We start from the raw sequence: 20,213 nt of genomic DNA, 5'->3' as shown, positions 1-20,213 counted from the left end.
GCCATTCAGAATACATTTTAGTCTTTATTTATCAAAATACACACGCTGAGTTCTACAAAACCCCATAGAACAGTTTTCTTCTGTGTTGTGATGGTTTATGCTAAATTGACATATGTCTTGAAGACCATTCTGAACTGACACACCACCATAAGTTTAATGTATCTTCAATATAAAAAGTAATGTGACCCTGTGATCTATCAAAATTCTCATAACTTAAATTACATTAAAAAGTTAGAGATGGTTCATAATTAATTACAGTAGCAAAGTGCTGTGCATTTACATCTTAAGGACTCAGAACATTCATATGTACCTCTCAAAATGGCAGACTGAAGTTCTCTTGAGCTACAGTGGGAATCAAAGTGTTCTCCAACTCCTTCTGCTTCTGCAGGAGGCCCTGAAATAAATGAAATATAAATGCGAATGTTCTGTCTTCCTCATGCAGCCAGAACTAATGATGTGTCGCTGTTTTGTAGCTGAAAACAATCTAACTGTTGAAGCTCAATGCTTTTCAAGTACACACCTTCAGAAAAAGCAGTACAGCTTCAAACACTCAGTGAAGAAGGAACTTTGCAAAAGGCCTGTTGTTCACCTCAGCAAGCAGAAAGATCAAATTGTGCTTTGACTCTGCTTTCACTCTTAACCAAAATGCCACTGGTAAATGAAGCCTGAATACAAAATGCTTAACAACTGTAGACATTTAACAAAAATGTTAGTGAGCACTGGGGAAGACCAGATCCAACCAAACCCATCTGGTAGCTGTTAAAAACTGGCTCACAACTTTCCTTACTCAGGTAGGGAGAGTTCACAAAGAACTCATCTCTGGTTGAAAGGTGGCAGTACTTATGCCTTGCTAAAGCACAACAGGTCTGTCAGTAGCATTAACTATTGGTAATTTTCTTGCACTTCAGTCTCTCAGATTTTCTTCCCTTTGTTTTGATCACTTTTCCTCCCTCAAGGAAAAAGAAAAGTAACTACTGCTGCTAGCAATAAAGTCGTTTTAGAATGGACCATTCAAAAGGTAAGGGGAAGATACTGATAGATGTTTATCTTCAATGTTCTTCAAGAACAAAATGCAGACCTAAAGTAAATGTGTTTTTTGGTCTTGCAGTCCTGTCAGGCCATTTAGAAGCATAGGAGAGAATTGCTCCTGTGTGTGTCCCGACCTGCTGTGGGCCACACCTTGTTGCCAACAGGTGGAGTTACCAAAATCACTCATGTTTTAGTACCCAGATGCCACTACCAGTAACTTACTACAAAGAGAACGATGTATACTAACACACACAGGCTTTTCTCTCAGAAGCTCCTGTGTCTGTAGTATTAAACTAATTTTCATTTTATTTTCAGAAAATCTGTCTGTTTGACAAATCCTGAATTTTCTTTTAACATGCTAACAAACAGCTGTCCTGGAAGGATTTTTAAAGTGTTCACACTTCCAGTTTGCAACTATACCGTGTTTTTCCAGGGCTAACACCCCTCCTGCAGCAACCCCACTGATCTGCTGTGACTTGCTCACCAAGGAACTACTGAAGGGAAATTTCATTAATAAAGTTCTAGTGTTGTGTTCTTTTGACGGTGATAGATTCTTGCTACAGACAACCCTAACTATGGAAACAGCCATTTCTCTTGATTGCAAGTTTTCTGAGACAATCCATTGCTGCACAGGAATCTAAGGATTAAGGAGTCCATAGTCTGCCTGTAAGGACTGTCCAAAGGTGGAAGCAACACATGAAAAGAGGGAACAAAAGTAGAGGACAGGACCCAAACCAAATCATATGACGGAAAAAGAATTCAAGACTATGATATATAATAGATTGCAATGTCCAATTTTTACTTAAGTATCTATACACATGCATGTTTATTCAATAAGTCTTTGCTTACCTGGCGTAATTTCGACAATCCTTTCAGAATTGCTTGTTGTCTCTCTCTAACTACATCAGGATTTAGAAGAGGATCTCTAATGTGATCTGAGCTAAAAATCTGTCGTGGCATTTGGTAAGAATCTAGAAGTAAATGTATATCAAATCAGTTAACAATCTCTTTATTAATTTTTGTTTAATTTTGTAGCAGTAAATTTTCAGTTTGTGAAAATCAGGTTTTGGTTGCCATCAAGATTATAATCACTATTTTTAAGTCAAAGAACACTTAAGATTTCTGAACCCCAATCCGTAGACAGTAATACCAGAAAACTGCAATCGTGCCTCTTAAACAAACAGACAAAAAAGACAGATAAAATAATTTTTTGTTGCTTTCTGGATTTTTTTTAAACTTTTTTTGTGGTTGGTTTGTTGGGGTTTTTTTTATCATTTGGTTGCACAGCCTTTGTGTGCAGTGCTGTGGTACAAATGGATTACTGCCAAATTCAGTAATGACAAACATCAAATTGGCTAAAACTGCAGCACTTCAACCTAAACCACTGTAACATCTCCTCTGCATGGATCATTTGAGTACCATGGAAGTGTCGATACTGTGGGTCATGTGTTGAAGGTCTGGTCACTGGTGCCTCTGGATCCAGATAATACACTTCATTTGTTCGCACGTAGGGCACAAACTGTGCCGAGGGGGGCCTGGCAGGGACAGCGGCGGGGCAGCAGCTCTGCTTGGGGGCGGCCTGGGCAGCTGGCTCTCTGCTGCTACAAGCATGGATCTGTCTTTGCTGGGCTTGCAGTAATCTGCTCTTAACTGCTGGAACAGGTGGTGATTCACATCTGTATGGAACAATTCAGTTCAGAAAAGCCCAAACAATACGTAAGTAATGTAATTAATTTTCTCAAATAGCAGAGGCAAAGCATGGTCAGAGAACAGGACTTTTTATTCATATACTCTGCTTTCACATTTCCAGTCTCTCTGGTCATGTATTTTTAATAGTACACATTTCATAGAATCATAGAATCGATTGGGTTAGAAAAGACCTCCGAGATCAAGTCCATCCCTTGGTCCAACTCCAGTCCATTTACCAGATCATGGCATTCAGTGCCACATCCAATCTCAGATATATATAAATATATAGAATTTAGATATATCTAAATTCTTTAAAAAGCCCAAGAAAGAAAAGCAAGTGTATTTCACTATTAAAGTATTTGTACATTTCATTAATGCAGAGTACTGACATACCTTTCTTCATTCAAGTGATCCTTAAGAAATTGTTCTTCCTAGGAGGAAACAGAGTCAAAAGTAAAGCAAACAAAAAAAAATCCATGTTTTTTACATTAAAAGCTTTGATTTTTCAAAACAAGTTCATTTGGAAATTCCAAAAGGACTGTTTGACCTGGGTTCATGACAAAGGTATTTATCAAAGGTTTGCATTAAAGAGATTTGCAGTGTCTGTTAACTAAATTAAACAAATTGCAGGAAGATTTGCTTCAGTTATCTATGTCTTTGGCAGCTCTAAGCACTGTCAGAAATACTATATATATTTTCCTATGTCCTTGATAGTATTTTCTTTAAACATATTTTTTTTCCAGCCACAAACTGTACTGATATGTTACTGCAAATGGAGAATGATTCCACTAAGAAGGATGCATTTCTGTGACAGGAGTACATCCTTAGTAATCCATATGCTTTGCAAAAGGAAACACTGTTGTCTTGAACAGGTACTCCTACACCTCCCCCACGAGCACAACATGACTGGACACAGAAGAGCAGGTCAGTGCTGTCTGTCCTGCACACTCACTGCTTGCAATCAAGCTCCCTGTTTACATAATGGATCAATGTGAGTGAATGAAAAGGAATCAATGCTTTGGAAGACTGAAATAACAGTAAAAGGTCAGTCACAAAATCTGAATATATTCTTCTGCTTATGATGAACAAAATACGGTTCTTTACACCAAGGACAGCAACAGGAAAATTTCAGTGCTTCGGTCACAGAACAGAACTATCAGGCAAAACCATGTGGAACAAGTCTGAAAAATACACAGCATTGTTGTTAAAACCCAAACAGTCACCCACCTTCCTGACTCTGTGTCCCTTATTCCTCACAGCTATTTCTTCCCGAGGGGAGGGAGTCCTGTCCGAGCAGCGCCCACTCTTTCTCACACAGAGGTGCCCGGGGGTGTTTCTTTCCACCAGCTGGAGCAGCTCCATTTGTCTTCGCACTTTGTTTTCTTCCCTTTGTTTTTGTAGTTGCTTAGGGTATCTTTCTGATGCTGGAATGTATCTTTTCCCAGGCTTGTTTATGTTCCAGTCAGGTCTTCTGCTGTATTTTTCTGAAGATTTAATTTGTCTTTCTTTTCTGGCATATTGGTCATATAGATCACTGGAAGTGCCACCACTCTCTTTTCCTGAAATTTTACTTTTATCTATATACTGCGTTTCCTTCTGGTAATTTCTGCTGTTAAAGGTTTCTTTATATTCTATGGAAATATCAGGTGATTCACAACGCACGGTTCTTTCCTCAGCTGACTCAGTGTATGCCGAAGTGTTAAAGTAATCTAAAAAAAATATTCAATTTTTTAACTCCAAGTCTAAGCAGTTCAAATTACTTGGTTGACTTCTGTATGCATATCAATCTACCATTACTGATTTTATTAAAAAATAGGTAGTTACAGTTTTATAATTTTTTAAATCCTTTTTTTATGCAGAAGACAGATTGGACCAGGAAAAGCAAAGTCTGTAAGGAAGGGATAAAACCCAAAAGGTTTGAGAACAAAATCAAGTCACTGTAAAGGAAAATTTATGTAAAATGAAAGAACGTTCTTTTAAAATGCAGAATTCTATTTCTGTCATGGTACCCAACAGTAAAGAGCAAAACACAGCCTCTGTTTAATTTTCCAGCATGCCCTTAGTTTGGTCGTTCACAGCACTACTGGCAATAACTTACTTCCCTAATCCTTGTTGTTCAATGGAAATAATCTGTTCAGTTTTAAAATTATTAACAATCCAGGCTTTTTATTTACTAAAAGGAACACACAAAAACATTACTTAATTTGTAAACTCTCCAAATTCACAGTAAAATTACTACCAGCACTGTCAAACCCAAAAATATTATGTTGTTGCTTTAACAAGCAGAAATAAAACAAAGCTTACACTTCACAAGTTCCAAATAAAAGGGATAAAATGACTGGAAGTTTCCACTGAATCTGCTCATTCACACCTCAAGTACAACAAAAAAATGCAGACTGTGCTGGGTTTTTAGCAATGTGGTACAAACTCAAGATGAAGACTGCAATATATTCTACCTAGTTGGACCTGCAATTCTGTCTGGGTATTTAGAAAGAATTTCCCAATTTTCCACATTTGAATGAAAGATCTCATGTTCTAATGAGTCCAGTTTTCTAGAGCCAGAATTACTGATAATGATTCTGCCAATGTTTTCAAGGACTCCTTAGGAAAACCCTGCTTTGATACCAAACCACATTACATAAACCTGGGCATGTTCACACTGAAGAAAACTATAGATTCACATTTAAATGCCTTAATAAATTTGGACCTATGTGGCTTCTGACTCTGACTCTTAAGTCAACACTATATTTCACACTGTGTGATCGAATCTGTTACTGGTAACAACTATTCACATCTAACATTTATTTAGAAGAATAAAGTGATGCATTGTAATATACCATAATGCTTACGTGTTTGCAAGTGTTTCCTTGTACTTTTATTCCATTCTGAGTAACAGTGACCTCACAAACATGCTGCCTCTGCCTGTCCTGAGGTACATGGGAGTGATGAGGGGCAAGGGCTGCGTACCTGTCTGCACAGCAGTGTCCTTCCGAGGGGAAACCTGCTGCTCAAGGGGACTCTGATCATCAGGAAAATTATTACTGCGATGTGAAATGCCAGAATTATGATTTTCAAATTGCGTATCACCTAAAAAGCGGTAAGCAAAATTGTTCCATTTAGTAATGGCTGTTCAATTTAAACCATGCCACTGAGTTCTTCCTTTATGTAATATGGCACTTGAAACTTAGTCAGATAATCTCCAGAATAGTTAACACTTCTATTTGTTTGGAAAGTAAACAAATTATAATGCAACTTGGTTTGTGAAGGAATGGAGAAATTTCTGACCCAAATGCAGACAGGGAAACAAAAGCCCCCAGAAACCCAACCCAGAAACAACTTGCTTTCAAACAGCAAAGGAACAAGCAAATTGAGTAGGCGAAGTCTTATACTTGCCACCACCAGGACTGTTCTGAACTTTTGAAATGTCATGTGCCTTCTGAGCTGAGTCTGGAATGTGCTGTTCTTGTTTTAATCTCTGGGCTAATTCCTGAGCTTTTTCCATTGTCTGATAGAGCTCTTTGGTTTTAAGAGTTGTGAGTTCCTTAAAATAAAATAAAAAAAAGGTAAATGTGATAATTTATTTTGAGAATAAAATCAATAGGATTATTAAATAGCCATATAATCCTCGAGGTTTACATGTATTCTTTTTTTTTTCCCCAAAACTAAAACTAGTTGAGTAAATGCAATACATACCATGTAATTTCTATGATTGTTAGAATAAATTCAGAACCTCTGCTATATTAATGAAAGATGTTCAATCCTACCATTAAAAAGTGAGCATTTAGATCCTCAAAGTTATTGGATATTTATTTCATTTCTAATAAATTCATCTTTTTCTAGATGCCATCTGATATCAGCCACCTATGACTTCCTGTATCATGTGGTTTAATAAAAGAAGCCTAAATAAAATTAATAAACCCACCTTCCTCCTACTTCCACAGAAAGGAGACAGTAAGGACTCCCTAACAAATGTCAGGGGGTTAGTTTGCAGACTCTGTGGGTTCAAGGTGCAGCAGACTGGGCCAAAGAAAATCTCATTTCCAAAATGTTATTCCCATCTCATCCCCACTTCCTACTGCATTTACAGGTGGAAAGAACAACTGGTGGTGTACCATGTGGTGAAGGAGCTGAGCAGTTACAGACAAGGGTGACTTTCCTCATATTTTACCACATTGTTCAAGCACCTACAGCAGATGGCTGTCCATCTATCGTTGCATCCAGAAAAGGCACAGAAATCAGGGACCCACATTTCTGCAGGTTTTGGAGAAGACAATGTTTTTGGAATCACCTTGTCATACAGTACCATGGAATCTGCTACTGTTCCAAATAGGAAACCAACAGTAATTGCTGCCACTGTGGCAAAAGGAAGAATGAATCACCAGACAAAGCTTTTAACCTTCTACAGAGGTAAGAACCCATATAAATGCAGAATTTGTACCTACCAAAGGTCAGAATGTACTTTTGGTTTAACTTCCATATGAAAGCAGTATATAAAGCTCAACAATAGCTACAGAGGGGAAAGCTGTGGAACATGAATGGCTTTTAAAATGATTTTCCAAACTACATTCTAAGAAGTCTTTAATTCAGACTGAAAGCACATTCAGTCAGATGAACGTCATGGTACTGAAGCAACTCAAAAGCATCAAGTTACCAATAACAACAGTTGCATCATATACTCTGTGGTATGTTTTAATTTAAAATTTGCATTTTAAAATGGATGTTTCTGCATTATTTAAAACTGCATTTCCATTTTTGCTAGTTCTTATAATTTCTCTTCCTGAAAAGGCCCTTGTTCAAAAAAGGAAAGTTGCCTTATGCTTGTATGGTGTTATAAGTTTATTAGTTGAGGAAACAGATTTTGGTTTCAAATATCTAAATTTCAGATAATTTTCATTTTCCAAATGATGAGGTGAGGAACAAGAAGCATTTTTCTCAAAAGCCAGTAGTACTACTGACTATCTGCACTAAAGATAAGGCAAACCCCACCTCCTTCTGTTTTTGTTTCAGCATTTCTTCCTCAAACTGCTTCTGCAGTTGCTCATTTTCTCGTGCAAGGCGCAGGTCTTCCTGTTGTTCCTCCCATTTTCTCTGCTCTTCCTCCAGTTGTTTCTTCTTCCGTTTTTCTTCTACCTGAGCCATTATTGCTTTCTAGCAGTACCAGAAAAAAGAGGAAAATATGTAACATTAAGGCATTATATGCTATTTATTCATATGCTTTCATATATGTGTATAATAATTGGATTTGGAAAAATGAAAGACAAAACTCACGACAATTTATCTCAAACACTTTTGGTTTTGTTTTTGGAAAACCACCACGATAATTGAGCAGTTTGAAATACTTGGATACAAAACTGAGTTTTTCATGTTTTAGAAAACGCCTTTTTTTTTCTTGTAGAGAAATGAAGGTCTGATTTTTACCTTTGTATGTACTGCAAGCCAGGATTTTGATCTAAAAGAGTAACAGTTTGACCAGAACAGCCTCTTTACATTTCTACTGAGACTTCTTTACATGGTGCTAGACACACCATCATGATAGACATTTAGTTAGAGAGCCACAGAGGTTTTGTAAATGTCAGTACAGTACATAAAAAATGAAAGATTCATGGAGTGGGAATCTGTAAATATCACTCCTCCTCCTAACAGTGGAGACTGAAGGAAAATGCACACAAACCTCCTAGAGCTCTCAAGACTGAGCTGTACATTTTTTGAGGGAAGAATTCAGTTTCTGAAATGCAATCATCTCATACAAATATTGAAAGAACACTGTAGAGTCTGACTGAATGAAATACTGCCAAACAACTGCACGTGTGATCTAGAGCATAGAAGTCAAGCGCCTGCCTGGGTTCTGGTACTAAATCTCATGCTTTATTTGTGGGACAACATTACCTTTTCTCTTTTCTACTTACTTAAGTGGTGTTAGACTTGAAAACAAAAATCTACCTGGTGTTCTAACTGTTTCTGCCGCCTCCTGTCTCTCTCTTCAATCTGTGCAGGGTCCAGGAGAGCTGTCATTGAACGGAGGAAACTAAGAACAAAGGAACATGTAAATGTTTTTAATCACTGCAAAGTGACCCTGAAGCCTCTAATGAGAATCGAGGTTATCCCATTGTATTAATTTATAAAATTCATTTTACTATGGAACAAAGTAAGGTTATTTGCAGTAAATTTTACTAATGAACAAAGGAAGCACTGTGTGAAAAAAGCAAAAGCCAAATGAATAAGAACCAAAAGATCTGATTTAAAGAATCTTATGAACATATTTTTTTAAATTTCTGAGGAAGTATCAGAAGTGTGCTGGCTGAGAAGATGATTATCCTTACACAGCTCACTCACCTGATTTTCTGACTCTGTTCCAAAGCACCATTTTTAGCAGCTTTTTCTGCACTTCCCACCTGTAAGGGCATGAGATTGCCTAAAGCTGCAGGTGAAAAAGGGTGAATAAGAGCAGTCAGCTCCTTAGGGTCAGGTGACAGGCAAAGACTTTCAGGCTGCTTTTTGTGCATTCCATTTAAGGGGTATTGTGCATTAGCATTAAGGTGGTTCTTAAAAGAATCAAAATGCATTGCCCATCTGTCATGCTCTTCTGCCTAAATAAATATAAAGAAACAACAAAAAAAGGAAGAGCACTCAATCACACTGTTTCTATAAAGCGTGGTTAACAAAGCAAAATACACATTTTTGTACAACAGAACATTTGTAGAGCTCTGTTAGGGAGCTACAATACAGACAGAACTTCACGCCTTAAATGGGAATATAAGTCTGTCTTGCTTAAAATGCCAAGTCAGATCATGAATTATACTGCTGATCCATACTTAGTCGGCAAAAACATATTGCTGCTATATTTTCATTAAAAAGAAACAAGCACCAAAATTTAGAAAGTGAAAAAAAGTTTTGAAAAATAAAAAAGTGAGTTAACATAGATTCAGGCTTTTTGGGAGTGTTTTTTCAATTTCTATTGCTATTCCATCCCATGATTTTTCTAACAGTACTAGGAATGCTTGTTTGAGAGATCAGTACCAGCCCTGCCACACTCTCCTCCTGTTGTGTCATTATTCTCTCTCTAGTAACAGGAACAAGAGGCTTCTTTTACACTGTCCCACATTTACCCTCTCCACTTTAATTCTGAATTCCCAATGTGCTTTGGGCAGAGGTGTTAATCTCCAGCTTCCTATTTGCAGCTAGACAGGCCTATTATAAAGTGGGGCTTAATTCAAAACCTCCTCCGCCCACAGCAGCCACCACTGCCATCCTAGCAAAGTACCTAAAACTTCTGGAATGGTGACACACTGGGTGTAAATCTCTCTTCTGTACCACCCAGGCTTATCTTTTTCCCTCAGTGGTGGCAACTGAGACATTCCACTATATCACTAATAAAAGATTTTTACCTAAGGGGCCTTTGTTTTGCTGTAAGAACTGAGAAGATTTACCCTTCTGACTGAAAGAACTGTTTCCCCAGAGGGACTGGAGAATGAATGCCTCAAAACTTGCATTCTGCAAAAAAATACCTAACATCATATAAACTAATTTTAAACAAATATTCCCTGTGTCAAGTAAGTTTAACGTCTATTTAAAAAAAAGCATGAAAATCATAATCCAAATAATAAGAATCCAAGCTACTCTTCTTCCTGTCCCTTGGGTTTTGTTCCCTGTGAATACTCTGTGATATAAAAGCAGATCAGACAGTTGAAAAATCTAGTTTATTCTTTTGCCTGCAGAAGAGTAATATGGAGAAGAGTTCAGAGTATAACAAAACACCTGAAAAAACAGGTGTTGAAGCCAAGGAGCTTAGGTTTAACCCCCTTTCAGCCAGGGGCTGGGACTGAAGTGTGGGGAGTCAGGCACTGGTAACTCACAGGCAACCCTCTCCCCACAGCACAGGTGGCCAACTAAAAACAAGGCACTGTTTCTTTTTACCAAGGATGTAGCCATTGTCTCTACACCACCTTGCAAACCCCAGTGCTTTTACACTGGTGGGAAAGAAAAATAAGTACAGCAATAGCACTGTCTTCATCTCTCAGCAAGTACTCCAACACAGCACACCAGACACAGCCTGTTCTGTCACCAAAATATGTATGTCCATCCTTATGGTGAAAACATGGATATGCTGCAGATAATAAGGACATCTTTGTTGCCACCTCACTAGGTCTGTGATTTCGTCTTTTATTTCTTAGAAAAAACATGTAGAGAACTTCTCATATTCAAAAAAGTCCCTCTAAACCACAGCTACCTTTGATAAATTAAGTTTTTCTTCTATTTTTCGTAGTTTAGCTTCTTCCTTCTGTTTGTCCAACTCTTCAAGCCACTTCTTCTGTTGCTCATGCTTCAAAGCACTGCAAGGTTGTTCCTGTGGCACAGCTTCCTGAAATAAGAGAAGTGCTAGTCTCTTGTACAAAGAATTCAGTACCTTGTCCAGCCAAATAATAAAGACTTGGCAGAAAACTTTGCTCTCAGTTAGGAAGCCTAAGTGGGCTTTTCTCTAGCACACCCAAAAAAGAATCTAAGTTTGTAACTGTAGTGTCTGACAGCTGTTAGAAAGATGCTAAATAAACCAATCTTTGGATATTATTATAACTTGATCCATCACTCCAGAAAACCTTACTTATATGTATCATGAATAAAAATCCCTTCCTTCTTCCTATTGTTCACTGCTCAGTCTGTGTCCCAAGTACATTCAGTACCACAATCTAATCAGCAGTAATCTGTCTCAAATTAATTATCATCTTCATTCTTCTCTTTCTGCTTCTTCACGAAGATCTGTATTATTTAACAAACTCCACTGGCATTGAGAATTTTAATCACTGCCTGAACACAATCCAAGAGCTACTTCATGAACCTTCTGCCATCAGTATCTTTTATTTTTTATAGGTCCCCACTTCTCCATTTCTTCAATACATACTTAAAAAGTAATTAATACTTCATGTCACAGCTCTAGTTCTGTTCTCCACATCAGCCTTGAAAATGCTCAGCCTTCAAAGCATCGATATTTTGATAAACATTCACTCAGACACAGTTATTTGGGTAGAGCAAAAAGGTCTAGTGAATTGAATTCTGGTTTAAAAGAACTACTGGAGAGAAACATTTGTTGTCAGTAAGTAAGTAAAAAACACCCTGCATGCAATTTAAGATCTTACCCTGAAAACAAATGCTGTGCAACTGCCAGCTGGAGAGTCAGAAGACTGCCCAGCTGGTGCTCTTGAAACATTCAGTGGAACTTCAGGAGCCTCTGTGGCTGAAGCAGCTGGACAGGTACAGTTCTGCTCAGTGGCACAGGCTGAGTCTGCTGGAGGCACAGTCTGCAGAGAAAATGAGCGCTTAAAGACTTGAGCGAGCTTACCTGTTTAGTTTGTATTAAATACCCTTTAACACATAATAAACAAGTAAATTATACTTCTAGAAGCTGCTATTCATCAAAACTTGTAACTAAGCCTCTTGTATCCAGAATTTCTTAATTAATTTCTTAATGTTGATTGAAACTAATTCTTATAGGGTAGTTGTAACTTTGCTAGGAATGGTAAATATCCCACAAAAAAAGGGAATCGTTTTTGCTGTAACAACTGACAGCAGGTACAACTCTAACTTCTGTTTAACAGCAACCACTTTCACTGGAGAAGTTTCATCTGAGGATATTTATCTGACACAGCATTTTCAGAGTGACAGCTGACTTTTTAAAAGGCAGGTCAGAACAGAAGTCATACTGTTATGCTCATTATTATGTAAACAATCAAATGTATGTGAAAGCTCATGAACAATGTGAGTAATTATATAATCATGAATTACACTTGAGACTGTTCCTCAAAACAGAAATAGAAAAGACATAATTTTTAGTCAGGAATCAAAATGAAAGGACAGGAAAGGGTTGTTCATGCTACAGATATCTTCAGCTGCAAAGCCATGAACTGGAGCTATAGCCAAGTGTAGAACAGGAAGCTGCAGCATTTCATGCCAGAAAAGAGCTTAAAGTCACTACTGATATTGGATTCTATTGGATTCATATAGGAGAGAAAATCTTGGATGAATTAGAAGTTAAACTGTTCTGCAATAGTGCTGTGGAAACTGTGCTCTTCTGTGTTTATTGACAGCCTTACCTGATCTGGGTCAGCTGTTTCCACTTTCTCTTTATGGGTTTTATTATTGCCAGGTCTGCCCCAGAAATATCCCACCTCTCCCTCCAATGCTGCTTTCAATTTCTTCTTCAGTGCTACCTGTTCATCTTACAAAAAACCAAAACCAATCTCTAGTAAGAGTTCCTAATAAAAACATTTAGCAGTTATAAAAAAGGCAGCAATGCACATGTCCCCTGTCATTTGGACTATAAAATGGACTACAAGAGCTGTCACCATTACCTGACCAATCAGTCCAAACATGACTTTGCTCTCAAGAGAATGGCAGCTGAGTCTCTGCCCAGAGATGGAGAGGTAACTGGGGAGTCTCTCTAGGAGACTAACAAACACTGAAGGCTTACAAATTACAAACCAGCAATATAAATTCTCTCCTTTATATTATACCAGTCTTGGACTACTGTAGTATATTATTCAAACCAGTGGAGCTACACAAGGAAGCTACTGACATATGCAGAATTAAACCCTGAAACCAAATGGTATAAATCCAAGTTGGAAACAAAACACAGCAGTCCATGTGAACCATAAAAAGCTTAATTTGCCAGGGGGAATTTACCACTGTGTTAGGAATCTTTAGTTTTCTGCAGAGATTTGGTTGGTGACGGGGAGAACTGGGACCTGTTCCAAGTTCAAACTGCAATTTGATACATTCAGTCTTGCTTGTAGATTAGGCTGACACTTGTCCCATTAAAATGCAAGTGAATTTGTTAATGGTAACGGCTACCAATTCCTGTCGGAATGTGACAGAATCGGTGGCAGGTACCTCCTAGAATAAGAACCGTAACAATACATTTATTTGAGATAATATTTAACTGGTAAAGAAGCATTTTTGAAAGAGTTCATAGATAATCTTTGAATGAAACTTTGAAATTAAAGAATGTTTATCTGTCATGGAGACTAATAAAATTACATACTTTCAGCTTGTAGCAACTGCACTGATGTAAGTAAATTTAACAGTGTAAGGAATACCAAGTTTCTTGGCATCCTGAGTGTAATAAAAATTGATCAAAAATCTACTCTATACATCATAAATACCTAATTCCTTCTTCCATTGGGTCTTTTTAAATTCCAATAAGGCTTTCTCCCCTTCTCTTTCACCCAAGGTGCTAAACATGTCAGCAGGTTTCCACAAATCCTTTCTAGAAAAAAGGAGGGAGGAAAAAAAAGAATTTTACATTAAAAGCCAATCTGTTCATTTTAAGGTAACTTTTTAATTAGTATTTATAACTAATCTTAATGTTATTAAGAACCACAATACAAATCTACCTACATAACTTTCTGTCCTGGCTGTGGATGTGCTTCTTGTTTCCTGCTTGAATCAGAGTTTGCTTCATCTGGAACTGATGAAACTTCACAATCTTTCTGGAGTGATACTACAACATTTTCCTCTGATGCCTTATTAGTCGCTGTGGTAGAACATAAACATATTAAAAATATATATATATATACGTATGACCACTAAACTTCCTTCAGCACTGAGTAAATACTTTGAGAACAGCAGAAACTTGCCAATTCCCCAGTTTTCAGCCCTGCTTATACAGTTAAGGCACAAAAGTCATAACTTCACAGGGTATTTTTAGAACACTAGACTTATAGGAAATGCTTATTCTTGGCTAAAGGTTGAGCCTTTGGGACTCAATTGCAGTGTCTTATTCTTGGTGGCAAAGAGCTGACCCCCTCCACAGATCCACCACCAGGAGTAAGGATGCAATGCAGGAAGAGACACAACAGTTCTTATGCTTCTGAGTAGAAGAATTGGGGAGGAAAAAATACTAAATAGTAATATTACAGTTAAGCAAAACAATATATGTACACCTTTGGGCCAGAGGAAAATGGCAGTACTGCTCTTGAGACACACAGCAAGACCTGAACTCTTCACAAAGCAGAAGGGTCTGTCTCTTGAGGCAGTGATACAGTGCAATTCTGTGCTCTCTCCCCCAATATGAAATGGTTCTTATTTTGCATGACATAGTGTCAGAACTGCTTGCTGATTTGCTCTATAATGTACTGGAATACTAACACACAGTTAGTTTTCACTGTTAAAATGATCAAATCCTTGGTTCCTAACAGTAACAGACAATTTCACAGCCATAATAGCAAACAGTATTTTGTCTGAGACCATTAAACATAAGAGTAACATCTCTACAGCATGCAAATAAACTTAAATTAGCAACCCAAAGCTGAGCTTTCAAATTCTGCTCTGTTGCCATGAAATTAACATATTCAACAGTTGGTATCATACCCATTTCCTCCTGCTTTTCATTATGCGCCTCAGAGATGCTTCTAGTTCCTTCTTTAACAATCATCAAAATCTGCTGGAGCTGTTCTTGTGTCAAACACACCAAATTTGTGAAGTCTTCAGCTGATACAGATGGGGTTTGAGGTTTCCATTTAGCTTTCTTAACACTATTAAGATCCTCGGAATCAGCATATTTGTTTGTGCCATCTCTTTGGAAAATCAAAGAGTGACCTTTAGTTCTGGCTTCATGTGAGGAGTGTTTAGTAACTTGCAGGTTTTCACCTTTTGTCATTGATAAGCTTGATTCACTCCTTGGTTTTGCTAAATTTTCCTGCTTGATACAAGCATTTTGTGATGACCTCAGGACATGCCCAGTGTGCCTTGTTCTCAACGCCTGTTTAGATGCTCTGGCTTTATTCCTCATCTGGTAAAGCAAAAAGATTTCACCATATATTAAATAAGGAAATAGAACTGTATTTGTAACAAATGAAAAGAAGATTGATGCAACAAGTAAAATAACTGTCATTTTTCTTCTGTTACATCAATAGAAACTTACTCTCTAAGCTACTGAAATATCTTAATGAGTACCAGAAATACCCTGGAAGAGAACACAGCACCCAAATTTGAGCATTTCAAAATGACAATATGAATGACAACTTTATCTAGCATGGCATTTAAAAGAATTACTAAACCTTAATTCTGCTTTATTTTGGTGTTTCTGAAGCCTGGCAAACCTGAAATAAGTGTATGTTTTCACCATGCAGGCAGTATTACTTCCATCTTGATTCTTCCATTCTGTACTGGAGTTTTATCCTTTTCAAGGTCCTTGTGATTATTTGCTATGTATCAGGACCTTTTCCTGCTCTCTGTCTTTCCCAAACCCAATGCATTCCACTTTACTCAGACAGAGACAATCTATAGGACCAAACTGGAACTTAAAGACACTTTGGATCCCTATTTTACCAGAATTCCTTTAAGGTGTCTGAAAGTTCTCATTTAGATGATTCCCTGTGCTGCTTTAGCTTCTTGGCCAAGTAAACTAAAGCATTTTGCAAAGAGGAAAATAGTCACAGAACTTTGAATTCATCTTTTTAAACAGCTATTATGAACCTGAGAAATCACAGAATATCTCAAGTTACAAAGGACTCATAAATACACATTTCTCTTTCATAAATATCATTGATTACAAGTCTTTAGATAGTTCAAACGAATTCTCAAATTTCTGTGTTAACAAATTAAATAGTTAATCTGTGTATTCTAATAATTTTCCACTTACCTTCATTGCAGGCTTTGATTTGTCTTTTGGAAGACAAACACAAACACATGAAAGAAGTATTTAATGACAACTTCCTCCTGAAAAACAATCTTGAGAAATTAGTGAACTGTTGTATTCATCTGACTTGTGTAGATAAGGAAAATACTTTCCCCATAACCTCTGCCCCACTTATTTAACTTTTTTAACTTATTTCAGTATATACACTTTAAAAGTAGGTTGGAAAAAAATCTAGATATATTCCAGTGACTATTTCCAGTCTTATACAGATCTAATAGAATTATTGTACCAGTCTGACCCTCCCCTCATGGTGTTTCTCAGAGAGCCTGTGGCTCCTTTTTCTTTGGTTCCATGATGTTACCTGTCCCCCTTGCTCAGATGCCAGCCATTATTGTCCCCCACATCTAGGCCCTTTTAACCCAAATCCAAGAGAGTGCATAAAGGTGTAGTGGTCTCAAAAATAACAGTAAGTACCATGTTCAATATAATACTTATGAATAAAGAATATTATAATAGAGGGAATGTGGGACTCAAGAAATCTTGCCTGTATAGCCAATGGAAAGGGGGAGAAAATAGTAGGGATATCATTTTACTGGAATACATCTGCTGGAAATGAGGCCTCTTCAGCTGCATTAGGCAGTTATTGTTCTGGAGTGGCTGCTGACCATTTTGCACTGGTAGCACCTGCACTTTTTTGGCATTACCAATTGAAGACACTGGAGAACTGTTCTAAAAGTCTGCAAAACAGCACTATCAATGGCTTCCAACTTAGGATGAATATTTTAAAATTTGAGAGTATGCTGAATTATTGCCCTGCAGACAGGCATTAAATCCTGAACCACCTTGATAATGTTTCGGTAGGAAAGGTGTTCTGTGGCTATGCTCATCTCTGGGCACTCAATCATTCAACCCTCATCCCAATAGGTAAAAGTCAGTTTTTGACTTCTTTCTGGCTACTTAGAAATTAAATGAAGTGTGATTCTATATGCTATGCAAACCCACCTTCTCTGTGGAAAGGAGAAACATAAATAGGCTCTTCTCCCATCACAATGGGGAGATGCATATTGTGGAACTCCAAAGCACTGCTTATGTGTTATTTTGGGTTTTTTTCTGTGTGAGAGAAGCATCTGTCTCCAGCAGCAGCTTAAGCTCCTGCAGAATAATCCTGCTTTAGTCCCTAAGACTGTGAGCAGGGTTTGTCAGGGCAGAAAACTGAAATTCACAACTAATACAATCTGATGCAATTTTTGACATCATTCTATTCAAGGAAGTGCTGTTTATATCAGGGCATAAACAAGTTAATTTCTGGACAAAGCTACTTGTTCAAGGCTAGTTCACAGTCCAAGGCACTGCTTTATCTTGCAGCACTCTGGAAGGGACACTGGCCCTCTTCAGCCCGTGATGCTAATGATGGCTGTAAAGAGCAAAAGCTGGAGCAGAAGCAGCTCTGCTCTTACAGAGATGTTGCAGGGTTTATTACCAGTGCACTGATAGTCCTTCCTGATTCAAAACACCACATAAAGCCTCATTAAACAGCTGTCTGGTAAATGCAGAAAATGAAATATAATTTAAAGGGCATTAAATGGAGACTCTTTATGTCCTGGCTGTGTAGAACAGCAAGGGAAAATAGATTTGTGTAGAAACGTATGTCTGACAAACCACACAAATAGAATTTATTAACACTTAATTACGAACATATAGTGGAAAAGTCTGTCTCAGGTGGTAGTAATGAGATTTGGCATAAATAAACTGCTTATTGAAAATTAAAACCATCAGCTGCTAAATACTGAAGCTGCTTTCAAGTAAAAAGTGACTGTAATGATGTAATTCTGTGTAAATTAAGCAGAGTTATTAGACCTCTTTTTCCCTGGTAAGTAATGTGCTATAAAGTTACAGAAAGTACCAAGTTTTGCCAGTTGATACACAATAGCACTTTTATGAAGAGAGACAAGCTAAAGAGCCCAGACTATTTGCCACCTGTTCACCAGTGGACAGACTATACAGAACTTCATTATCAGCCTACTGTTGACAACCAAGCTCCTGAGTAAGAGGACTTGTAAATAATAATGCACAAACATTCCTTCTAGTCTGAAAAATATTTCAATGAAGCTGTGCTTCATGTTGCTTGTATCTTAGGTTTAACTTCAAGAAGCTTTAAAGATTACTTAAGATAAATGATTTAAAAAAATACCAGAAGAAGCTAAAATTAGCCTAGGTTTTCCATCCAGCACTTCAGTTTCAAGCTTCAGTCCATCACTGCAAAATGAGAGAGAATGGAATCTGAAGTATTAAGCAATCTGATAATGGTATGATTTTTACATTAATAATAAGGACAATGGTACTTAATTATAACGCAGTATTTACTGTTGGTTCTGATGGTCCTTCACACCCCAAGTTTCTGTTTTGAGAAGTTACTTAATACAAAGAAATCAATATGTCTTGAAGAGGTTATATTTTAATTACTGACATTGAAAAAATTGGATTTGCATGTTGCAAAGGTTGATAGTGAATGTGCCACTCCCATATATATATATATATATATCTAAATATATATAGTTATACAGAGCAAGAATTCAGTCATCCAACAATAGCAACTGTGCTCCAAACAGTACTGAACGGGTCTCCCACTGACCACAAAGAGGGGCTGTATTCTGGAAACAGCCTTTAATTGTGCTTCCAGGCACAACAATCCACCCTTCCAAGTGGAGCAAACCTTATTAGAAGGGTTTATGAAAAAGAGACAAACGTGGCAGTGCTTAAGCAAAGTACCCAAACACTCTTCCTTCTGTGCGTGGGGAAACCCTATTATGCGGATGAGTGTTCGAAGTAACACTTAACTTCAAGCTTTCATTTAAAAAATTAATAAAAATTAACAAACCCAGCGCAGCTCGAGCTCGCTCGGACCTTCCCCGGGCTCCCGGCGCGGTGTAACCGGAGGCGCTCCCGCGGCCCGCGTAGAGTGCGCGCTCCATCGCCGCTCCGAACCGCGGGGTCCCCGATGTCCCAGCCCCTCCCGAACCCTCCCGTGGGATGTGCCGTCAGCCCCGCCGTGTCCCGCACGCCGCCAGCCCCGCACCATCCTTACCCCAGGTTCATGGCTGTGCCCGCCGGCCGTGGAGCCGCGCGGAGCTTCGCGCATCGCCCGCCCCGTCTCCGGGAGCCGCGGCCCCGCTGAAGGAGCCGCGCGGCGATTGGGCTGCCCGGGGGCGGGATTTGCCAATGGGCTCCCGGAACACTGCGGGGCGGCTGGGGCGGGAGCGCTGGGGAGTGGAGTCCCGCACCTCTGCTGCGCCTGGGAGCGCTCCGGGGATGGAGCTCCGCACCTTCCGCCCGGGGGACGGAGCCCAGCACTCCCCTCGCGGTCGGGAGTCCCGGGGGATGGAGTCTTGCACGATCCCCGCCGCCCTTGGCCCCGCCGAGGGTGCGCAGCAATTCCGGGCGATTATCCCCGGGGGCGGCTGCGGAGGGAGGAGAACGAGGGACGGACGGGAACGAGGGAGAGGGTGTGGGGAGGGCCGAGCCGGCCGCTGTCTCTGGAGGGTGGGGGGGCGGCGGCTCCTCTCTCGCCTTTTAATTCGTGTATGTTTGTTTGTATGTATGTATGTATGTATTTATTTTTCTGGTGTGGTTTGGACAAAGCGGAGGAGGCAGAAGAGGGGCTCGAGGCTGAAGGATGTTCTGGCGCTGCGCGGTGGCGGAATCCCATCAGGAGAGGAGGGAGAGCCGGGAATGAGAAGGGAGGAGTGGGTCGGGACAGCTGCCCGGTGTCCGGGTTGGCCCGGCGGGAGCGGAGCGCGGGCAGTCCCGCACAGGACGCTTCCCATCCCTCCCTCCTGCCTGGTGCAGCGGGCGGTGGATCGTGTCC

The 20,213-nt window shown here is 39.1% G+C and overlaps 1 protein-coding gene across 3 annotated transcripts; it reads right to left on the bottom strand.

Moving 5' to 3' along the window:
• Positions 1 to 11: 11 nt before the first annotated feature.
• CCDC66 (coiled-coil domain containing 66) lies at positions 12 to 19,514 on the bottom strand. 3 transcript variants are annotated; one of them, XM_071550775.1, is made up of 19 exons: positions 19,434 to 19,514; positions 18,540 to 18,604; positions 16,352 to 16,374; positions 15,079 to 15,499; positions 14,107 to 14,242; positions 13,872 to 13,975; positions 12,804 to 12,928; positions 11,850 to 12,011; positions 10,946 to 11,077; positions 9,052 to 9,305; positions 8,659 to 8,743; positions 7,705 to 7,866; positions 6,112 to 6,259; positions 5,686 to 5,805; positions 3,946 to 4,427; positions 3,112 to 3,149; positions 2,449 to 2,705; positions 1,879 to 2,000; positions 12 to 394 (listed from the first exon to the last, which is right to left on the bottom strand). In XM_071550775.1, the coding sequence occupies exons 1-19, from the start codon at positions 19,442 to 19,444 to the stop codon at positions 314 to 316; spliced, it is 2,928 nt and encodes a 975-aa protein (XP_071406876.1). In that variant the 5' UTR covers positions 19,445 to 19,514; the 3' UTR covers positions 12 to 313. The 3 variants fall into 3 exon arrangements, with proteins under 3 accessions (XP_071406876.1, XP_071406877.1, XP_071406879.1); XM_071550776.1 differs by lacking the exon at positions 18,540 to 18,604 and having other exon boundaries at positions 16,352 to 16,428; XM_071550778.1 differs by lacking the exon at positions 18,540 to 18,604 and having other exon boundaries at positions 19,434 to 19,506.
• Between the last annotated feature and the right edge of the window lie 699 nt (positions 19,515 to 20,213).

The sequence above is a fragment of the Pithys albifrons genome, chromosome 3 (genome assembly GCF_047495875.1).
Source record: "Pithys albifrons albifrons isolate INPA30051 chromosome 3, PitAlb_v1, whole genome shotgun sequence".
In the NCBI taxonomy this organism is placed as follows: Eukaryota; Metazoa; Chordata; class Aves; order Passeriformes; family Thamnophilidae; genus Pithys; species Pithys albifrons.
Note: the sequence above shows the minus strand (reverse complement) of the source record. Positions and strands in the feature narration are given on the sequence as shown.